Source organism: Dendropsophus ebraccatus, chromosome 5, assembly GCF_027789765.1.
Source record: "Dendropsophus ebraccatus isolate aDenEbr1 chromosome 5, aDenEbr1.pat, whole genome shotgun sequence".
NCBI classification, from domain to species: Eukaryota; Metazoa; Chordata; class Amphibia; order Anura; family Hylidae; genus Dendropsophus; species Dendropsophus ebraccatus.
Window position 1 is genome coordinate 120,560,102 of NC_091458.1, and position 17,997 is coordinate 120,578,098.

A 17,997-nucleotide genomic window follows, 5' to 3' on the forward strand; every position below is an offset into this window, starting at 1 on the left:
TTATTATACACTTCACTAAGCAACACCTAATGGGGTGATATGTCACTGCAGAGTGGTGGCATTAATATAATTATCACAGGATGACAGTATTATGATTAGGATGTCTGACAAGTCCATAGTGATGATAGACAGGATGGTGTATGGTGCGCAAATGGAGGCGATGCTTAGCAATGTAAATACATATCTTAACCCTTTGAGGACCAGGCCCAAAATGACCCAGTGGACCGCGCAAATTTTGATCTTAGTGTTTCCGTTTTTCCCTCCTCCCCTTCTAAGAGCTCTAGCACGTTCAGTTTTTTATCTACAAGGCCATGTAAGGGCTTATTTGTTACAGGAATAGTTGTACTTTGTAATGGCGTCATTCATTTTACCATAACATGTATGATGGAATTCCAAATATATTATTTATGAAGATGTAAATTGGTGAAATCGTAAAAAAGAATGCAATATGGTAACGTTTGGGGGGTTCCTGTGTCTACGTAATGCACTATATGGTAAAAGCGACATGATACAATTATTCTATAGGTCAGTCCGAACACAACCACATGCAGGTTACACAGATTCTCTAATGTTATATATTTTTTTTAAATGAAATCCTTTTTTTTTGGCAATTAATTATAAATAAAATGGGACTATTGTGACGCTTATAACGGTTTTATTTTTTCACCTATGGGGCTGTATGGGGTGTCATTTTTTCCGCCATGATCTCTAGTTTTTATTAATACCATATTTGTGAAGATCGGACGTTTTGATCACTTTTTATAATTTTTTTTTTTATATATAATGCAACATAAAATCGGTAATCCGCGCACTTTTTTCCCTCTTTTCGTGTACGCCGTTTACCATTCGCAATGACGCTTGTAATATTTTAATAGATCGGACAATTACGCACGCTACGGTATATTATATGTTTATTTGTTTATTTTTATATGTTTTATTTATATAATGGGAAAGGGGGGTGATTTCAACTTTTATTGGGGGAGGGGCTTTGGGGTAGTGTGTAAGTGTTTTTAACTTTTTTTTTTTTTACACATTTGAAGTCCCTTTGGGGGACTTTTACATACATTAGTTTGATTTCTACACTGATGAGTGCTATGCCATAGGCATAGCATTGATCAGTGTTATCTGCGATCTGCTCATTGTGCAGGCTTAGTGCAGCAGATCGCCGATCGGACCGCAGGGAGGCAGGTAAGAGACCTCCGGCAGTCCGTTTTACCGATCGGGACCCCCGCAGTGTGACTGTGACTGTCCCGATCGGTAAGTGACAGGGGACTCCCCCTGTCACTTACACTTAAACGCTGCGGTCACGCCGCTGTCGCGGCGTTTAAGGAGTTAATGACACGCGGCAGCGCGATCGCTGCAGCGTGTTATTACCGGTGAGGTCCTGGCTGCTGATTGCAGCCGGCCCCCACCTGCTGTGAAGCGCGCTCCGCTCCGGAGCACGCTTCATAGCGGGAGAAACACCCAGGGCGTACAGTTACACCCTAGGTCGTCTGGGGACAGGCTTCCATGGCGTAACTATACGCCCTGGGTCGTCTAAGGGTTAAAGAGAATCTGTCACTAGGTTTATGCCACCTAAAATGAGGGCAGCATAAACCAGTGATAGAAATGCTGAAGAGATCAGTTGTATTACATCATTCTGTTCAGCCGTTCTCCTAATATGCAGGAGAATAGGATTCTTGCCACACCTCTCCCCCCACCCTCCAGCTGCTGATTGACAGTTGACTGCATGGAGAGAAAAATGCCAATCAGCAGCTGGTGGGCGGAGTTTTCTGCTTTTCATGAATAATGAGGACTACTGGGCTCCTGGACATAATAGAAAGGACTACTTATTGTCAATGTTATTTAGGAGGATCTCACTGAATCAGCTGTACAGAACAATTTTGACCCTCTGAGGGTTGGATAGTGCTCCTAATGGTTTTACTAGAGACACAATTACATTAACTGCACAGGAACGGTGCAGAGGAAAAAGGTAAGAGGGAAGAAGGTATTAGACAACTGTAGCCTGCTGATAGTTCCCCTCTAAGTGCACCTGAAACACATTGGAAAAGTGACCATGCACACATTAGCAATGTGATTTTGATATTACTTGAATAAAACCACATCTGTTTACACCTGCAAAACCAGCCATGAACCATGTGTCCATTGTCTATAGCAAAAAGGGTCCTACCTGTTCTGCTCCTCTGCACTCTACTTCCTTGCACTAGCCGCCTTGGAGGTATACCCTCGAAGACATAAGGGGTTAAACCACAACTGCACACGCAATGTCCAATATCTGCCTAATATCGCTGCAACATTGGTAACAACAGCCAGCTATTGACAATCACTTGAAGGCGAAACCATGCTGAACAGGTAGGACCTTTTCTGCTCCACAAATAACTCCTTTTAACCATAAGGCTGTATTCACATGTTGGAGTCTTCTGTAGTTTCATCCCAGTTTTGCTGTGGTTTTCCGAACTGGTAAAATTGCAGTGTTTTTACTGTCATTTTGGAAAGTTGTGGTGAAGAAAAATTCAACATGTGAACACAGCTTAAACATCAAGCATTTACTTGCCACAAATCATGAGGCCACTGGGCCTATTAAGAGGCAAGGGAATTTTTTGGTTACATATTATTAAAAAAAAAGTATAATACTGTTGCCTTGAATCATCTTAGAATTATTTTATTAAGATCCATAGAAAGCACCAGTTTCTATTATAATGTTCAGTTTGCATAATATAGAAATCATCTAAACCATTCGTCAGGAAATAGCCTAAATTTCCATAAACTAGCTTAAAACCAGAACGTCATTCCTGAATAATGTTCCCAATGTTGCAAAACAAACTTAAAATACATGATAATATTAAAACATATTAACAATTCATCACACTTTAATAATAAAGATATACTGTAAATGAAATGTATGTGTAAATTATAAAAAAGGTGAACACTTTGGAAATGAGGTCCACCTATAGGAGAACATCTGACGCACAGAACATTTTGGCTTTCTATTGTTCTTATAGCTTATCCGTTAGTTATTATCAGCATTGCAATACACTAGGTTTTAATGTATAAAATACCTACATATCTATCACATGCTCTATTAAGTAGCTGCAGTGGATTCAATGTACATCACGTTGTTATCAACAGGCGGCAAACTTTCAAGACTCCTGATCCGATTCCTGCTTTGATGCTTTGCAGGTGCCCTATAGGAATCCTAACTTGCTGACCAGTATAAATACGAAATGTTATGTTATGAATGTACTGCAGGTGCAAAGAAGAAATAGCCCTTCCTGTAGCAAATGTAAACATTTCTATACAATTAGATCTCAACAACCTGGAGCATATCTCCCCGCGCTAGGGCAGGTAATATGCAAGTTCCTACTAGCTGATACAACTGAGAAAAAAAATTGCTCTCAGCAGCAAACATGGTTTTTCAAAGTAGTCCCTGTACAGTACTTTTTACATATATATATTGAAATTAAAAAATATGTATATCGTTATATAGCAGTGGAGAAGCCAGGATCTCTGGAACTACGGCACTGTAATATGAGTGAGGCTAAAACTAAGGGAAAGAAAAAAAGCTTTTGGTTTTATACTCATAAATAAAGACATTCATAGGTCAAGCAATCTTCAAGTTACACAAACTGCATCCTGCAGAAGCAAAGATGGAGATGAGGCACATTGTTCTTTGTTTTTCCCTTGTATACAGTACACATACATTTGGAACACATACATGCAGACAGACACATATAACACAAATAAAGTGTACCTGTTGCCTACAGACACTGGAAATTGTCACAATATTGACCCGTCAAGTATTTATGATGCTACTGAGACAAGTGGCACAAAATGTATCATGCGTCAGGATGTCTCTATTTTCTAGCATGCTCCAGAGTGCAGAGGCCGCAGGTACAGTTCAACGTAGACAGTCGCTATTTATTAATCTCATTCCTTAGATATATTGTAAACATTTCTCAAAAAGCTGTTTGCGTTGTTTACCGACCACAAGCTTTGGTTCATGATGGTCATGAGGGTACAAGTTTGTGCAACAAAGAAAAGCCAGGGGGGTATAGCAGCAGGCAAAGTTCATCCGGACATGCAAGTTCTCATGAGGTTCCATCGTCCTCCTCAACGTCTGCAAGTTCTGTGTCTTTCAGTGCCTCTCCGCTTGCTTGCTTTCTGAATAAATTACATGATGACATTATAGATCAACAGTTTGTAATAATAAAAGAATGAAAAAAAAATTTTGAAAAAATGCACATACATAGTTAGCGAAAAGCAAAAGAAAAAAAATGGCTATTAGATAATATAGTTATCATATTATATGCCTCCTGTACTATTGCAGATTGGAGGGTTTGCGTTTCTAGAAATATGTTGAACAGTAGTGCAATCGTGTCTCGGTTGTGGAAGAAGGCCTATACAATAAAACAGGAGGGGTCAATCTGACCAAGGAACATTTGGGAGAATTTGTTTAAATCAGGCTTGAAGAGATTTTCCTCCAAGCTGCAGAGAATGTAATTTCCCCTCATTGTTATATAAGGGAAAGGAAATGGTAGCTAAGGAGAAGACACAATTGTCAATTCTACCAGATTTATAAAGAATTTCTGACTAAAGGAAACCCCAAACCACAGGCTGCACTGATAGAGGACAATTCAGATTATGGGTGTGTTCACACCTACAGGATCCGCAGCAGATCCGCAGCAGATTTGATGGTGCAGATTTGATGCTGTGTTCAGTTATTTAAATGAAATCTGCTGCGGATCCGCAGCAGAAAATCAGCTGCGGATCCGGTAAGTGTGAATGTACCCTATAAGTTCTTCTGAACCATGTGCAGTTTTGCTTTGTGTGGGTTCGAGTCACCATCTACATTAATCTTCAAGGAAGAAGACTAGTTTGGAGCATTCACATCACACATTATATTAATATGACAAACAGAATATAGCACAATTTTAATATTTCAGTCATTTAAAGAAAATGTGGTTCTCTACAAGGTTACCTATTCCACACATTGACCTTCTACTGTATTATATTCACTAGTAAGCAGTCTTAATTCTTAAAGGGGTTGTCCGGCGATAAAAAATTATTCACAGAATAACACACATTACAAAGTTATACAACTTTGTAATGTATGTTATGTCTGTGAATGGCCCCCTTCCCCGTGTTTCCCCCCACCCACGCTAGACCCGGAAGTGTGGTGCATTATACTCACCGCATCTCGTGTCGTCCACGGTCTCCGATCGTCAGCAGTGACGTCTTCTTCGGGAGGCCAGCGGATCTTCCCGAGTGCCGGCCGCCCTCTGCAGCGTCATCCGAAGCTCAGCCGCGATTGGCTTAGCATAACTGTGCTCAGCCAATCGCGGCTGAGCGGCTGATGACGCGGCCATGTCATCAGCTGCTCAGCCGCGATTGGCTGAGCACAGTTATGCTCAGCCAATCGCGGCTGAGCTTCGGATGACGCTGCAGAGGGCGGCCGGCACTCGGGAAGATCCGCTGGCCTCCCGAAGAAGACGTCACTGCTGACGATCGGAGACCGTGGTCGGCACGTGACAGGTAATGTATAGCGCACCACACTTCCGGGTACACGGGTGGGGGTGGTGGGACACGGGGAAGGGGGCCATTCGCAGACATAACATACATTACAGAGTTGTATAACTTTGTAATGTGTGTTATTCTGTGAATAATTTTTTATCGCCGGACAACCCCTTTAATATAAAATGAGAAAAAAAAACCTTGGCTGAGGACAAAGTGATGGCCGTTGGGGTAGCAATAGGGGTCACAAAGGTACTAGACTCTGCATGCTGTCAGCAACATACCCAAGGGGATCGGAGGCGGAAAAGGGTCTAAATACTTATGTCAATGCAGTATTTCTGTTTTCCTTTTACAATTAATTAGAAAAGTAAGTGCAGAAAAATGAGGGAGAACCTCAATTTTTATATATTTTAGCACAAGGCCTTAGAACAAAATGTGAAAATGTGACAGGGGTGAGCCTTTCCAAATGCATTGTGTATGTACAGGGTGGTCTAAAAGTAGGTGGACAGTATGTGTAATAGGGTTATGAAGGGGGAGATTGATAAAACATGGTGTAAAGTGAAACTGGCTCAGTTGCCCCTAGCAACCAATCAGATTCCACCTTTCATTTTCCAAAGAGTCTGTGAGGAATGAAAAGTGGAATCTAATTGGTTGCTAGGGGCAACTGAGCCAGTTTCACCTCATAACCCTATTACACATACTGTCCACCTACTTTCGGACTACCCTATTTTACATATATGTGTTTGTATTCACTTCTGTGTTTGTGTATGTGATTGTTGTGACAGCGCCTACTTATTTTTCTCTCACTTGGCTTCTGAATGTTGGTTTACATATCTGATATCTTGTGTGTTTTTTTTTTTTATTTTCACCAGTTTTTTGTCTGTTGAAGGAGGTGAGGAACACACAAATGTGATACAGACCCTGATAAATAAAACATAGAATTAAGGAAGGATATACTGTATTTTTCAGGTTATTATAAGGTTATGGCCTTATGCAGTGGATATGCCCCGACAGTTTTAAAAAGATCTGAAAAAGCCACAAAACTACAAATTTATTGCAGATTTAGACCTTCCCATGAATAACAATGGGGGTAAAAAATTTCCCAGCATGTCCCCTATCAAAATCAACATGCTGCACACTACAATTTTGCAGCACAGTCAATTTCTACATAGATTTTGAGTAAAATGTTTCCACATTGTTTGCAAGAAATTTTAAACATTTCATCCATTTAACAATTGTAAATTCTGTTGGTTTTCCACACCATGAGTGAACCCTGCCTATGGCTATGTTCATACAACGTTTTTCCAGCTCCGTTTAAAATGACGTCCGTAATTTTGAGTTTAAAATAACGGACGTCATTTAGTTGTCTGGCCTCCACTTAGTGCAATGACTGGTGTTTGTACATTATTCTAGTTTGGGATTCCTAATTGGCCTTTGGATGCAGCTTAATTGAAAAGTCCATTGAATTTAATAGTAGAAACGGAGAAAGAACGGTGACAAAAGAAAAACTGTGTGTCAACTACTAATAAAAAACGTCCGCTGTTTGTAAAAGACGTCCGAAAATAATGATCATGTTCATTATTTTTACATCCGCGGCAAAAACATCCGTTATCCAATACACTGTGTGCATTGGACGTCCGTCTTCCCATTGACTTCAATGCATTGCCATTGCAGTCAGCTAAATCGCGGCAAAAACTGACTTTTTTTTTAATATCAAAATCGGGCGCCTTCTCTCTATTTTTGACGTTGTGTGAACATAGCCTATGGGTGTATATAACTGTGGCCTCTGGAGTTGAAAATAATCAACTAATTTACAGAGTACCGTATGTTTGTGCGATATAGAGTACTGAATGATAAAATGGCGTAAGAGCTAGTCTGCATCTATTTTACCTAGAATCAGCTAAAACAACATCTATGTTTGAAGATTATATGTGGGTTATATAAGAATCTACAGTAGCAATATCTTTTGAGTTTCGAGGAAACATCTCAGATGAGGCAAGATAAGGTAACCGCACAAAGCTTCATCCTAAATAAACAGATTCGGTTGTTGTCATAGAGCAATATCCAGGGATCGGTGACACGAAATGAAAATTGAGAAAAGCGAGACATAAAGCGGAAATAACATTGTTATAGAATAGTGGATACGCTGAGCTTTCACTATAGTACTTTATCAAGGAGAGAAAGGAAACATGAGACGTCTGCTTGAATGAAGATCTGTATGGAGAAAATTGATCAGATTAGCTTAAAATCACAGATGGGATACAGGATGCTAGCAGCAGGTATATAAAGCCAGTGGAGCAGTAGCCTGGGGATGTGTTAAGTTGCACAATGCTGGTTAATATTAGGTAACACAAACTGTGATTGGTGTTTTTTTTTTGTTATGTTTGTTTGTAACCCCCATGAATTATATAAAGACACAAAAGCAAACAATTTACAGCATTGGTAACATAGCCACATGTAGGAAAGACCAGCACTTCTTGGCAAGGAAAAGATTGGTTAATTTGGATGTCGGGTATTAATCTCTACGCACAGTGGTGAGGACTGAAGACACACTCAACACGTCAGTGTAACCAAAGGGGGCATAACACAGAAATTACCTTAAGTAGGGATGCAATTTTAAAGATGATTTAAACTGGCACCTGTTCCAAGATGATACAATGATACAAAACAAAAAAACAAAAAGAAAAGAAAGAACAATAAAAAATTTTTCCAAATAAAATAAGCAAGGCGTTTTAATGACAGCTTATGGAATGTAATATCATGCTATAAATAACTATCTAAACATAAGACTGCAAGTTAATCATATCCACTTGCATCTTGTTAGGGGAACATCTCATCAAATTATTACGTGGGATGGAGAATGAAAGCCAACACAGCCAACAGCTGGACAAATTAGCTCAAAAAAATTATAGGATATATGTATATAAACATTTACAATGATGATCATGTTGTGCAGGTCAGAACATTACAGCATTGTGCAAGTTTTGAGAGGCGTACAGTATTGTAGGCACTTCGAAGCACTATAGATACAAGATGACAATCCAGCATTGCTGCCATGGAAACAACCAGTATTACCAAGCACCCCATCAATATATATTATATATATCTATATATAACGTTTCAATTCATGATGCATTTATTAATTATAGTACATTCAGCTTATATGGGAAATATAAGTAAGATGCACAAGTTCCATTTATCTAGTAACAAAAAGTGCACAAAGTGCTATGCAATAACAAGGTGTAAATGTTGTACCTTTCTTGCATCCACGCCACTCTGCAGTGTAATACGTAGCTAAGGCCCCAGCCACATTTTGCTTTACGCCACTAGTATATATCAGGATATCGGCAAAAAGGTGAGATGAAGTACACTGTGACATATACTTGGTGGGTCCATTGACTCTGATGGACCGAGTGTAATCAGTTAGTGACTATAGTTTGTCCACCTACTGAACATATACTATTTTTTTGCAGGACTCATGGAATGGCAAACTTTAAGCTTTTGAGCCCCAGAAAATATGAATACTTTCAGGAAACAGACCTAATGTAGTCACTAGTAGACGATTGCCAGTCTATTAAAGGATGTAAGTATAGATCCTATGTGTCCTGCATGGAGACCCATGATCAGCTCACCACTCCTAGGATTAGTGCTGGATGCATACTGATACCGATGCATATGCTTGACTAGCAGCCTCTCTGCGGGCCTCAGATGAAAAATATTTCTGCACTAAAAAAAAAAAAAAAATCAATCTTTCATATCATCAATTAACGCGTACCTGTCACCGTCTGCTTAATCATATCAACCAGAAACACAGGGGTACAAAAACTAAAAAACACTGGAAACATGCTCAAGTCTTTCTGCCCACTATGATTAAAGGCCATAGCTGCCGGAAACACATAAGCATGTTTCCCATGTTTTTATGAGTTTTTTTTTTGTACCTCCATGTTTTTAACTGTAGGAAAAGGATTGGATTTTATCTCTACCGAGTGCTGATACAAGATTTTCTTTTCTGTCCATTAATGTCAATGGCCTATTGTTGTCATCTCAATGTATGACGTAGTGCAAAAAGGTGATGTGAATGGGACCTTAGGTAACAGTATTACGTTAAAGAGATGAAGCTCTGAGAATGTCTAACACAGAGACACTATCTAATGGCTCTATGCTTGGTATTGAATGAATGTACAACATTCATCCCAGCAATCAGCAGATTTCTATTCCAGCAACTAAGATAGCAACCTATGGGAATAGTTTTAGGATATGGCAGTGTAGGAAAACAAGAATCATCGTATGATATCTTAAGAAAAGTATATAGGATGCAGGAATCTAGAAGTTGGGGAACATGGCTAACTGCCCCCCATGTATGTGAGTAGAGCACCTACCACAGTATATGTATCCGAGGCAAATCACTAGACACATTCGGTGCATTTTACTACTCCTTTAAACAATTCTTCTTTTGACACTTTTCACCTATGAAGGTTGCCATAAAAACATCAAAATGGTGCACCCACTGTGGCATACTTTGCAATTTCACGTAGAATTATTAACCTTTTTTGGTAAGTCTCCCCCAATTCTTCCAGAGGGTCTGTTGGATCTAGGGATGCGAAGTTGCTGTGTTTTGTGGTTCTGGCTTATGGTGTTATATATCAGGACATTAGTGCCTCCTGGGTATAATTTCCTTGTATAAAGACAACTGCAGGGCAATAGATATACAGTAGCTCTTTGCTAGAATGTCCAGTAAAGGCAGGGCATAATGTGGACATGGCGTGGTAGTCTGATCAATGCAGTGTAGCTGTAAAACAGCTGTAAAATGGTACTGAAAACCGTTGCTATAGTTTTAAATTATGACTTCCACAATTGTTTACAATGCTTAAAGGTCACTTTATCAATTCTGGCCTTTAAAAGGGGTATGGGCAAAGTGTGGCACATTAGTCAACTGCTGCACCATATCCATCAATGTCTACAGACACAATATTGTCTAACAAAGGGGGAGGGGTAAATGACAGGCTGGAGAAGGAACAAAGCTGGGGCCTATTTTAGAACAGTCATTAGTAATAGAGACATTTATCATGCGCTGTGCAACATTTAAAACCTATGTCACAGACATCACTCAAAGGGAATGTATCATCAGTAAAATGACCTATTGATTGAATCAGGTTTTTATGGTTAAACATATTTTTTAAGACTTTTTGGTGATATTTTTTAGTTAATTTTCCATGTCGCTATCTATATTTTCAAAAAATCCTTAAATCTTACAATGTTTACCCTGGCCACTATGCCTAAGAAAAGGCTGACACTTTCGGGTCTATTCCTCCCAACCCTGTGCAATGACCTCTGTAGCTCATAGAGAACTGAAAACTCTCCCATAGAAATCAATAGGGAAAACATATCATGGGCGCATCTCAATTTTTTGCTGAACCATGTTGATTTCAATGAAGGGTTTACAGGCAGCTTAGAGGAGCCTGGAGTTATGTAGAGGTGTGTGCCTTTCATACTTTTATTTTATTAAAGGGGTTATCCAGTGCTACAAAAACATGGCCACTTTTCACCCTCTCTTGTCTCCAGTTCAGGTGTAGCTTGCAATTAAGCTCCATTTACTTCAATGGAACTGAGTTTCAAACCCCACACAATCTGGAGACAAGAGAGGGGGAAAAGTGGCCATGTTTTTGTAGCACTGGATGACCCCTTTAAAGGAGAATGCCAGGGTCAGAATTTTTTTTTTCAAAAAAGCCGGGGAAGTAGGTGGCTAAACATAACATGCACCTACATCCCTGGCTCCAGCATTGGGGTCCGCTGTCCTCCGCTCTGGTTACCGATCCCCCAGCAGCTTCCTGGTGAGAGTGGAGGCCCTGGTCGTGGCAAGTCAGGCCCACTCAGCCAGTCAGTGGCTGAGGCGGGACCCTGCTACAGCCACTGACTGGCTGAGTGGGCCTAACACGTTTTGACCTTGGTCCCCCCTCAGACCAGGAAGCGGCTGGGGGACCAGGAACCAGAGTGGAGGATGGTGGACCCCAGTGCTGGAGCCTTTTTGCTGGTTCTTTAAACGAAAAAAAAAAAAAATGTCCTACACTGGACTTTTAATTTTATAAAAATAAAAAAATATATATACAACTGTGCAATACATTGAACAATAAGAACATTACTAAAGCATTTTATACAGGTTGTGCATGTTTTATTCATTAAACCATTGCTGCCTAATTCCATAGGTAGCACGAGAAGAAAAACTTCTGTAACTCAACAAACCAAGTTCACAAACCAAGTTCACAACATTATACATCTACTTTTAGAACTTGTTTCAGAAGGAGGTATTCCTTAATCACATTAGGTTGGCACATCTTCTGGTAAAATACTGTAGTGGTAAGCGGGGATTCACACCAAAAATCCCAAACTTTTTTATATTTAGAGGGACATTCCCTCTAAATATATAAATATATATGCTCATAGGAGGTAGCAGTGGTAACTAAGCATATCCATGTGGCTTTCTCAGGTGGTTGTCAATCTATCCATTTAAAGCTATAGATTTACGGCCTAGATAAAGAGACTCTTTAAGAAATATACTATACTTTTATCATTGATATTTTTAAAAGAACCTTAGAAAGAAAATGGCTGACTGCATAATAACAGAAAATAGAAAAAAAATTCCTTTAAATTATTAACAGGTATTATTTCTAACTATACCCAAGTAGTGCACACATCGTCCTTCCTTGACAGTTTGAAAGAACAGGTACTTTTAGGGACCATATTGTTAGATTTCCATTCAGTTACAATTTTTCTGTACATGAGAAATAGCACTATTTTTGGCCATTATATAACTTGTATATGGCATTTTTAAGGCAGCAGGCTGGCAACTAGAATGCACATTTTTGGTCAGCACAAATATATATATATATGTTGATCTAATGGTAATGTATTACTTATTTTTTTAATAATTAAAACCAGATAATTTTTTTTATCTGTCTTTACTTTGTGATGATAGATATTTTTATTTTGTCTGTGATTATCCAGGTAGCCATCTGTTAAGAGTATGTATAGCCACATGGACCATGGACATGTCAACGTTACTTATTGTCAGTCACTTTCTTGGAGATGGATCTGCTCATAATGTACCTAATACATAAAGGCAGAAAGTAGGTAAAACACCCTTCTCATTTGGCCACACTAATTGGTACCGTAATTCTAGTGCATACAGATATGCTAAAATGCATAGATTATATAAATAACTAAGATATGCCACTGCCAATCTATAGCTCTTCAAAGAAGAGTAAGCAGACCCTCAATAACAAGGAAATCGGAGATATAACAGTACCATCATTTTGCAACATGACACCCAAGCTCACCTTGGGGACCAGAGAATACTAAAGCAAATAGCATGTAAGAATTGTTTGTCCTTGCTGTTGGGTTCCAAGTTATCATTAGAACTTCATAGGCTTGGTTTTTACTTAAGCTCCACTAGTGCCAGTTCATGTACAGACTTCAGGTAGTGGCTGTAGATCAGGCAATGATAATGTCGTATTCACACAATAAAATTACATTGATTTCCGAACTGCACTGATTTATTCTAAACAGGAATTATGGGAAGTTTAATTCACTGTGCCAGATATTTAAGGCTGTAAGGAGTATGCTGTATAATGGAACAGAGAAGAGAGATAGGGAACAAATACACCCTGACTATGTTTACAGAAAATTAATCGGAGACAGTAGACGCTTTGGACTGATGCACTGGACGTGATTATTAACTCCTCATAGCTGAGAGCCCTGTCTTGACTCTTAAATTCTAATGAAAAATGAATTGACATTTAATGAGCAAACCACCTACGCCACTGGTGTTGGGAAACTAATATGTTCTGCCGAGTCACTGACTGCAGAGTATGACCGGGGACTAATTATTGTAGTTGGAAGCCAAATGCAAAACAGATATATGCTGAAAAGAATAAAAAATAGATGGAAGTTGCAAAATGTTTTTATCTAGGAAAAGAACATTTTAGTTAAAAAAAAAAAAAAAAAAAAAAAGATATATACTGTATGTAAGAAAAAAAAATCACTTCAGAAACCAAAAGTTCAAGAAAACATTGACTGGCGGCTGCTGGAAGCAGCAGATTGTGGAACATTTGGGTCGTGGTGGTGTCACATTCCTACTGTGATAACAGATGGTAAGTGAAGGTAGATATTAACATTGTTAAGCTTAATGTGGCTGCTCTCCAAATATTTCCCTGATGGGCCAACTTTTCATAAGACTGTAGTAGCATTTAATGCAAGTGGAGTTAAAAGAAACAATAAACTTCATGTATAAAAATTTAATTATAATATATATATATATATATATATATATATATATATATATATATACACACACACACTATATATATATATATATATATATATATATATATATATATATATATATATACACACACACACACACACACACACACACACATTCAAACACAATTTACCTTCCAATAGGGTGATAACATAGTAAATGTCAAACGTGAGACCTATCATGTCTACAGCATATATATGCCATGACTCACATTAAGAGATTTCCAGGGGCAGACATGGACCTTTCTTCTCTCCTGGCACATTCAAATGGGTTTCCAAATGAGCGCTTCCGCAGCATTGCTTTCACTAATATCTTAAATAAAAATAAATGTGTGTAAACACAAAAATATAAGCATTGAAGGATTTGGAAGAATGCAATACTATACATCGCATCAGACAAATGGCTAAGGCTATGTTCACACAACGTAAAAAATGGAGAAAAAACGTCCGATTTCACTATTTAAAAAAACGTCCGTTTTTGCAGCAATTTAACTGACTTCAATGCAATTGACGTCCTATGCACACAATGCATTGAAAAACGGACGTTTTTGCTGCGGACGTCAAAATAATGAACATGAACATTATTTTCGGACTTTTTTTGCAAATAGCGGACGTTTTCTATTAGTTGTTCACACACAGTTCTTCTTTTGTCACCGTTCTTTCTCCATTTTTTCTATTAAAATTCAATGGATTTTTCAATTAAGCCACAACCAAAGGCCAATTAGTAATCCCAAACTAAAATAATGTGCAAACACCTGTCATTGCACTAAGGGGATGCCAGGCTTTGAAAAACGTCCGTTATTTTAGACTCAAAATAACGGACGTCATTTTAAACGGAGCTGAAAAAAACGTTGTGTGAACATAGCCTAACTCCGCAAACAAGGTAGAAAAGTGTAATAAAAGAATGCCAAATATAGGTGAAATAATAGCTGGTTAGCTTAGTAAAGGGAATGTGTCATCAGAAAATTACTTATCTTTAAAATCAATGCTTATGTTAAACATTAATTGGTTATTTTTATCTCTGTTTTTACAATTTTTCAATCTATATTATAAAATAATCCTGGAATCTTGCAGTTTTCATTCTCACCAACAGGTCTAAAACTGAGCTGAGACTTCCTGTTGCATCTGTGGTGATAAGAGGAGGCTGCTGTAAAGTTATCTGTACAGCATTACAGCAACAGGTGACAAAGGTAGATAGAGGAGACAATTTATGAAGCTCTTCGCTCAGCTTTCCCCTCCTTATGGAATGGTGTCCTTGAGCGCACAAAAAACTGAGGTGAGAAATTCAGGTTTCTGTAGAAACGACTCAGGCCCTGGTGAGTTCTAACTTAATAGGACTTGTAAAATCAAATAGATTACAATCAGAAAATATAAATAGATCAGAATAAAAAAAATGTTTCAGTAACAGTTAAAAAAAATAAAATAAATCAAGAGTGATGCATGCCCTTTAATTACAGTGTATTCAGAAAGTCTTTAGACCCCTAAAGGGGTTATCCAGCACTACAATAATATGGCCGCTTTCTTCCAACAGCACGACTCTTGTCTCCAGGTCAGGTGTGGTTAGTAATTCCCATTCTTTTCAATGGAACGGAGTTGCAAAACCTGCACCCAAACTGGAGGCAAGAGTGATGCTGTCTCTGGAAGAAAGTGGAGCCGTTTTTGTAACCCCTTTAAACTTTTTTCACATTCTGTTATGTTGTAGCCTTGTGCTAAAATAAACTCCATACCCCATAATGACAAAGTGAAAACAGAATGTTAGAGATCTTTGCTAAAAATAAAAAACAAATATATTTCTGTTTTTCCCTTGATTTCCATTATAAAAAAGGGATCAAAACAGATAAAAAAAAAAGATCAAAATGGATCAAAATTACTAATTGGCCCTTAGTTTCTATTATTACATTCTCAGTTTAATCTGATGGGGGGGAAATTGTATTTTATTTTAATTTTAGCACAACATAAAATGTGAAAAATGTGTAAGGGTATGAAAACTTTCCGAATGCACTATACATTAACGGAAGAAACAGAATCAAACCGGAGTTTTGGTAATGATTTTATGCTTTAAACAGTTAGCTTCATGAAAACAATTCCTGTCCACATGGCCTATCCCTCACTCTAGCAGACTGTAGCTGTCCTGGAATTACACAAAAAGCCATAAGAAATACACAAAAAAAATAAGATATTCTCTATATACATTCTCTGCCCAAAATGCGGATTTTTAATGCAGCCACTGCAAATAGCAGTATTTATAAATCAATCTTTCAGCAAACAACCATTGCAATATATATGTATGATTGTACACAGGGGAACTCCACATTAAAGGGGTAGTACATAAAATAAACCCCTTTAAAAATTGTGACTGGATCACTGTTGAGACCCCCACCGATCAGGAGAAAGAGTGGGGAGCAAAATGTCCCCAAACTGTCACTATTACTGTAAATCTTACAATTCGATATGAATACTTTCTTAACCATCACTGTAATAAAAAGAAATATAGGTCATCAAACCTAAGGAATGGTTTAATTAAATTTGCATACTTAATAGTGCTGGTGCCGGCATAACCTATGGGGAAACTCTTCAATATGATTAAAATATATCACTTTTGTAAAGCTTGACTGCCTACTGTATTTTAAGATTGTTCTTCAGATGGGAATAAAATAGACACAATTTTGCATATTCCCATGGAAACTAAGCACTCTATTAACCATCAATGACAAGTGAACCTTTTTACCCTGCAATCTGACTACCACTAACTATACATTGCATGTTATGTAAACTGATTTCACAGCCCATCAGACTCATTTTTACTACATCTGAACCACATTTTTAGACCAAGTTCACACACCGTAAAATTTAAGCAAAATCCGGTCGTAATTTTGAGATAAAAATACAGCCTGAATCTTCAATGTCATAATGTGCTCCATTAAACTCAATGGGAAATTAACCGGCAGTGCAATAACAATCTTAAAAAATGCATTTTTTAACCTGTTCACACATTGCTTTATTGTTACTGAAAATTGTAAGCCATTTTTTGTATTAATTTACTGCGTGTGAACATAGCCTTAAGGGGACTCTGGACCTACCCACAAACCCCCAAGCCCCCCCTTCCCCCCAACCACTGGTACCATTCATTAGCTCTCATGAAGTACTTTTCTGGCACAGGGTTCAATTTGCTCCTGGTTCCATCTTTTAGCTAAAAAACATTATTTTCTCCTTCCTGGAGGATTGGTATCAAAGAGGCGGGGGACTAGATTGTCCATACCCTAGGCCTGTGGCACCTCTCAGGTCTTCCTTTCCACCCCTTTAGCAATGCGCCTTGGCAGGACTCTCCTCTTCTGCCTCAACCCAATTCTGTGCATGTTCCATTGGGACCTAAAGTGGCACAGGTGCACTGACATGGCTGGGCCCTTTGCTCCAGGCAAAAGAAAGAGGAGAATCCTGCCCAGGTGGCACTGCTAAGGAAAAGGAGCGTGGTGAGGAAGACCTGAGAGGCACTGTAGGCCTAGGGCATGGACACTCTAGGCCCTGCCTCTTTGACACCACTCCTCTGAAATAAAACTGTGCTTTGTTAGCTAGGGCAGGGCCAGGAGCAATTTGAACCCAGCGCCCGGAAAGGACTTCATGAGAGTTTATGGAAGGTACCAGTTTTTTTTGTCTGTTTGTTTTTTTTTGGGGGGGGGGCAGTTGTGGCAGGATAAAGAATTAGTTTAAAAAATTTTGACAAAATTTTTACTCACTCAGTTCCCATACATCTCTGACATTAGTGCAGCAGGTACAATACACATGCTCATGTGCTGTAGTTTCAGCTTTTTGCTCACAATTTATGGCATGAGGGTAGAAAGCCTGGCAGCACATAAAGAGCATCAGGGTTCATTGTCCAGTTATGACTTATAAGGGATGCATGGAGTCTATGGACGGCACCCAGAGACGCTACTCCAGGGTATGTGTTTGCAGCTGGAGAAGAGACCATTGGTAAGGAGACTTATTTGTCAGACAATGCTCTATTGGCAAAAACTATACAAATTTACTCTCCTCTAGAAGGAATACTATATACACCCATCTGTAGGCATCTGTTCCAGGGTTCTTTCCCCCAGAACAGGGTACTAGTTGACATAAGAGATCCCTTAAGGCCCTAATATATGGCACAAAGCTATGTTTAAACTTCAAGATTGG

General features: G+C 38.7%; 1 protein-coding gene across 4 annotated transcripts in view; it reads right to left on the minus strand.

Moving 5' to 3' along the window:
• Positions 1-1,627: 1,627 nt before the first annotated feature.
• Positions 1,628-17,997, minus strand: part of CAMKK1 (calcium/calmodulin dependent protein kinase kinase 1) — a 158,298-nt gene continuing 141,928 nt past the window's right edge. For 3 of the 4 annotated variants that reach the window (XM_069971137.1, XM_069971138.1, XM_069971139.1), the window contains exons 15-17: positions 14,040-14,140; positions 8,109-8,150; positions 1,628-4,161 (exon numbers count right to left, since the gene is read on the minus strand). In XM_069971137.1, coding sequence (XP_069827238.1) covers positions 4,089-4,161; positions 8,109-8,150; positions 14,040-14,140 — 216 coding nt within the window. In that variant the 3' untranslated portion in view covers positions 1,628-4,088. The remainder of the gene's footprint in view (positions 4,162-8,108; positions 8,151-14,039; positions 14,141-17,997) is intronic. The other variant, XM_069971140.1, reaches the window with a different exon arrangement.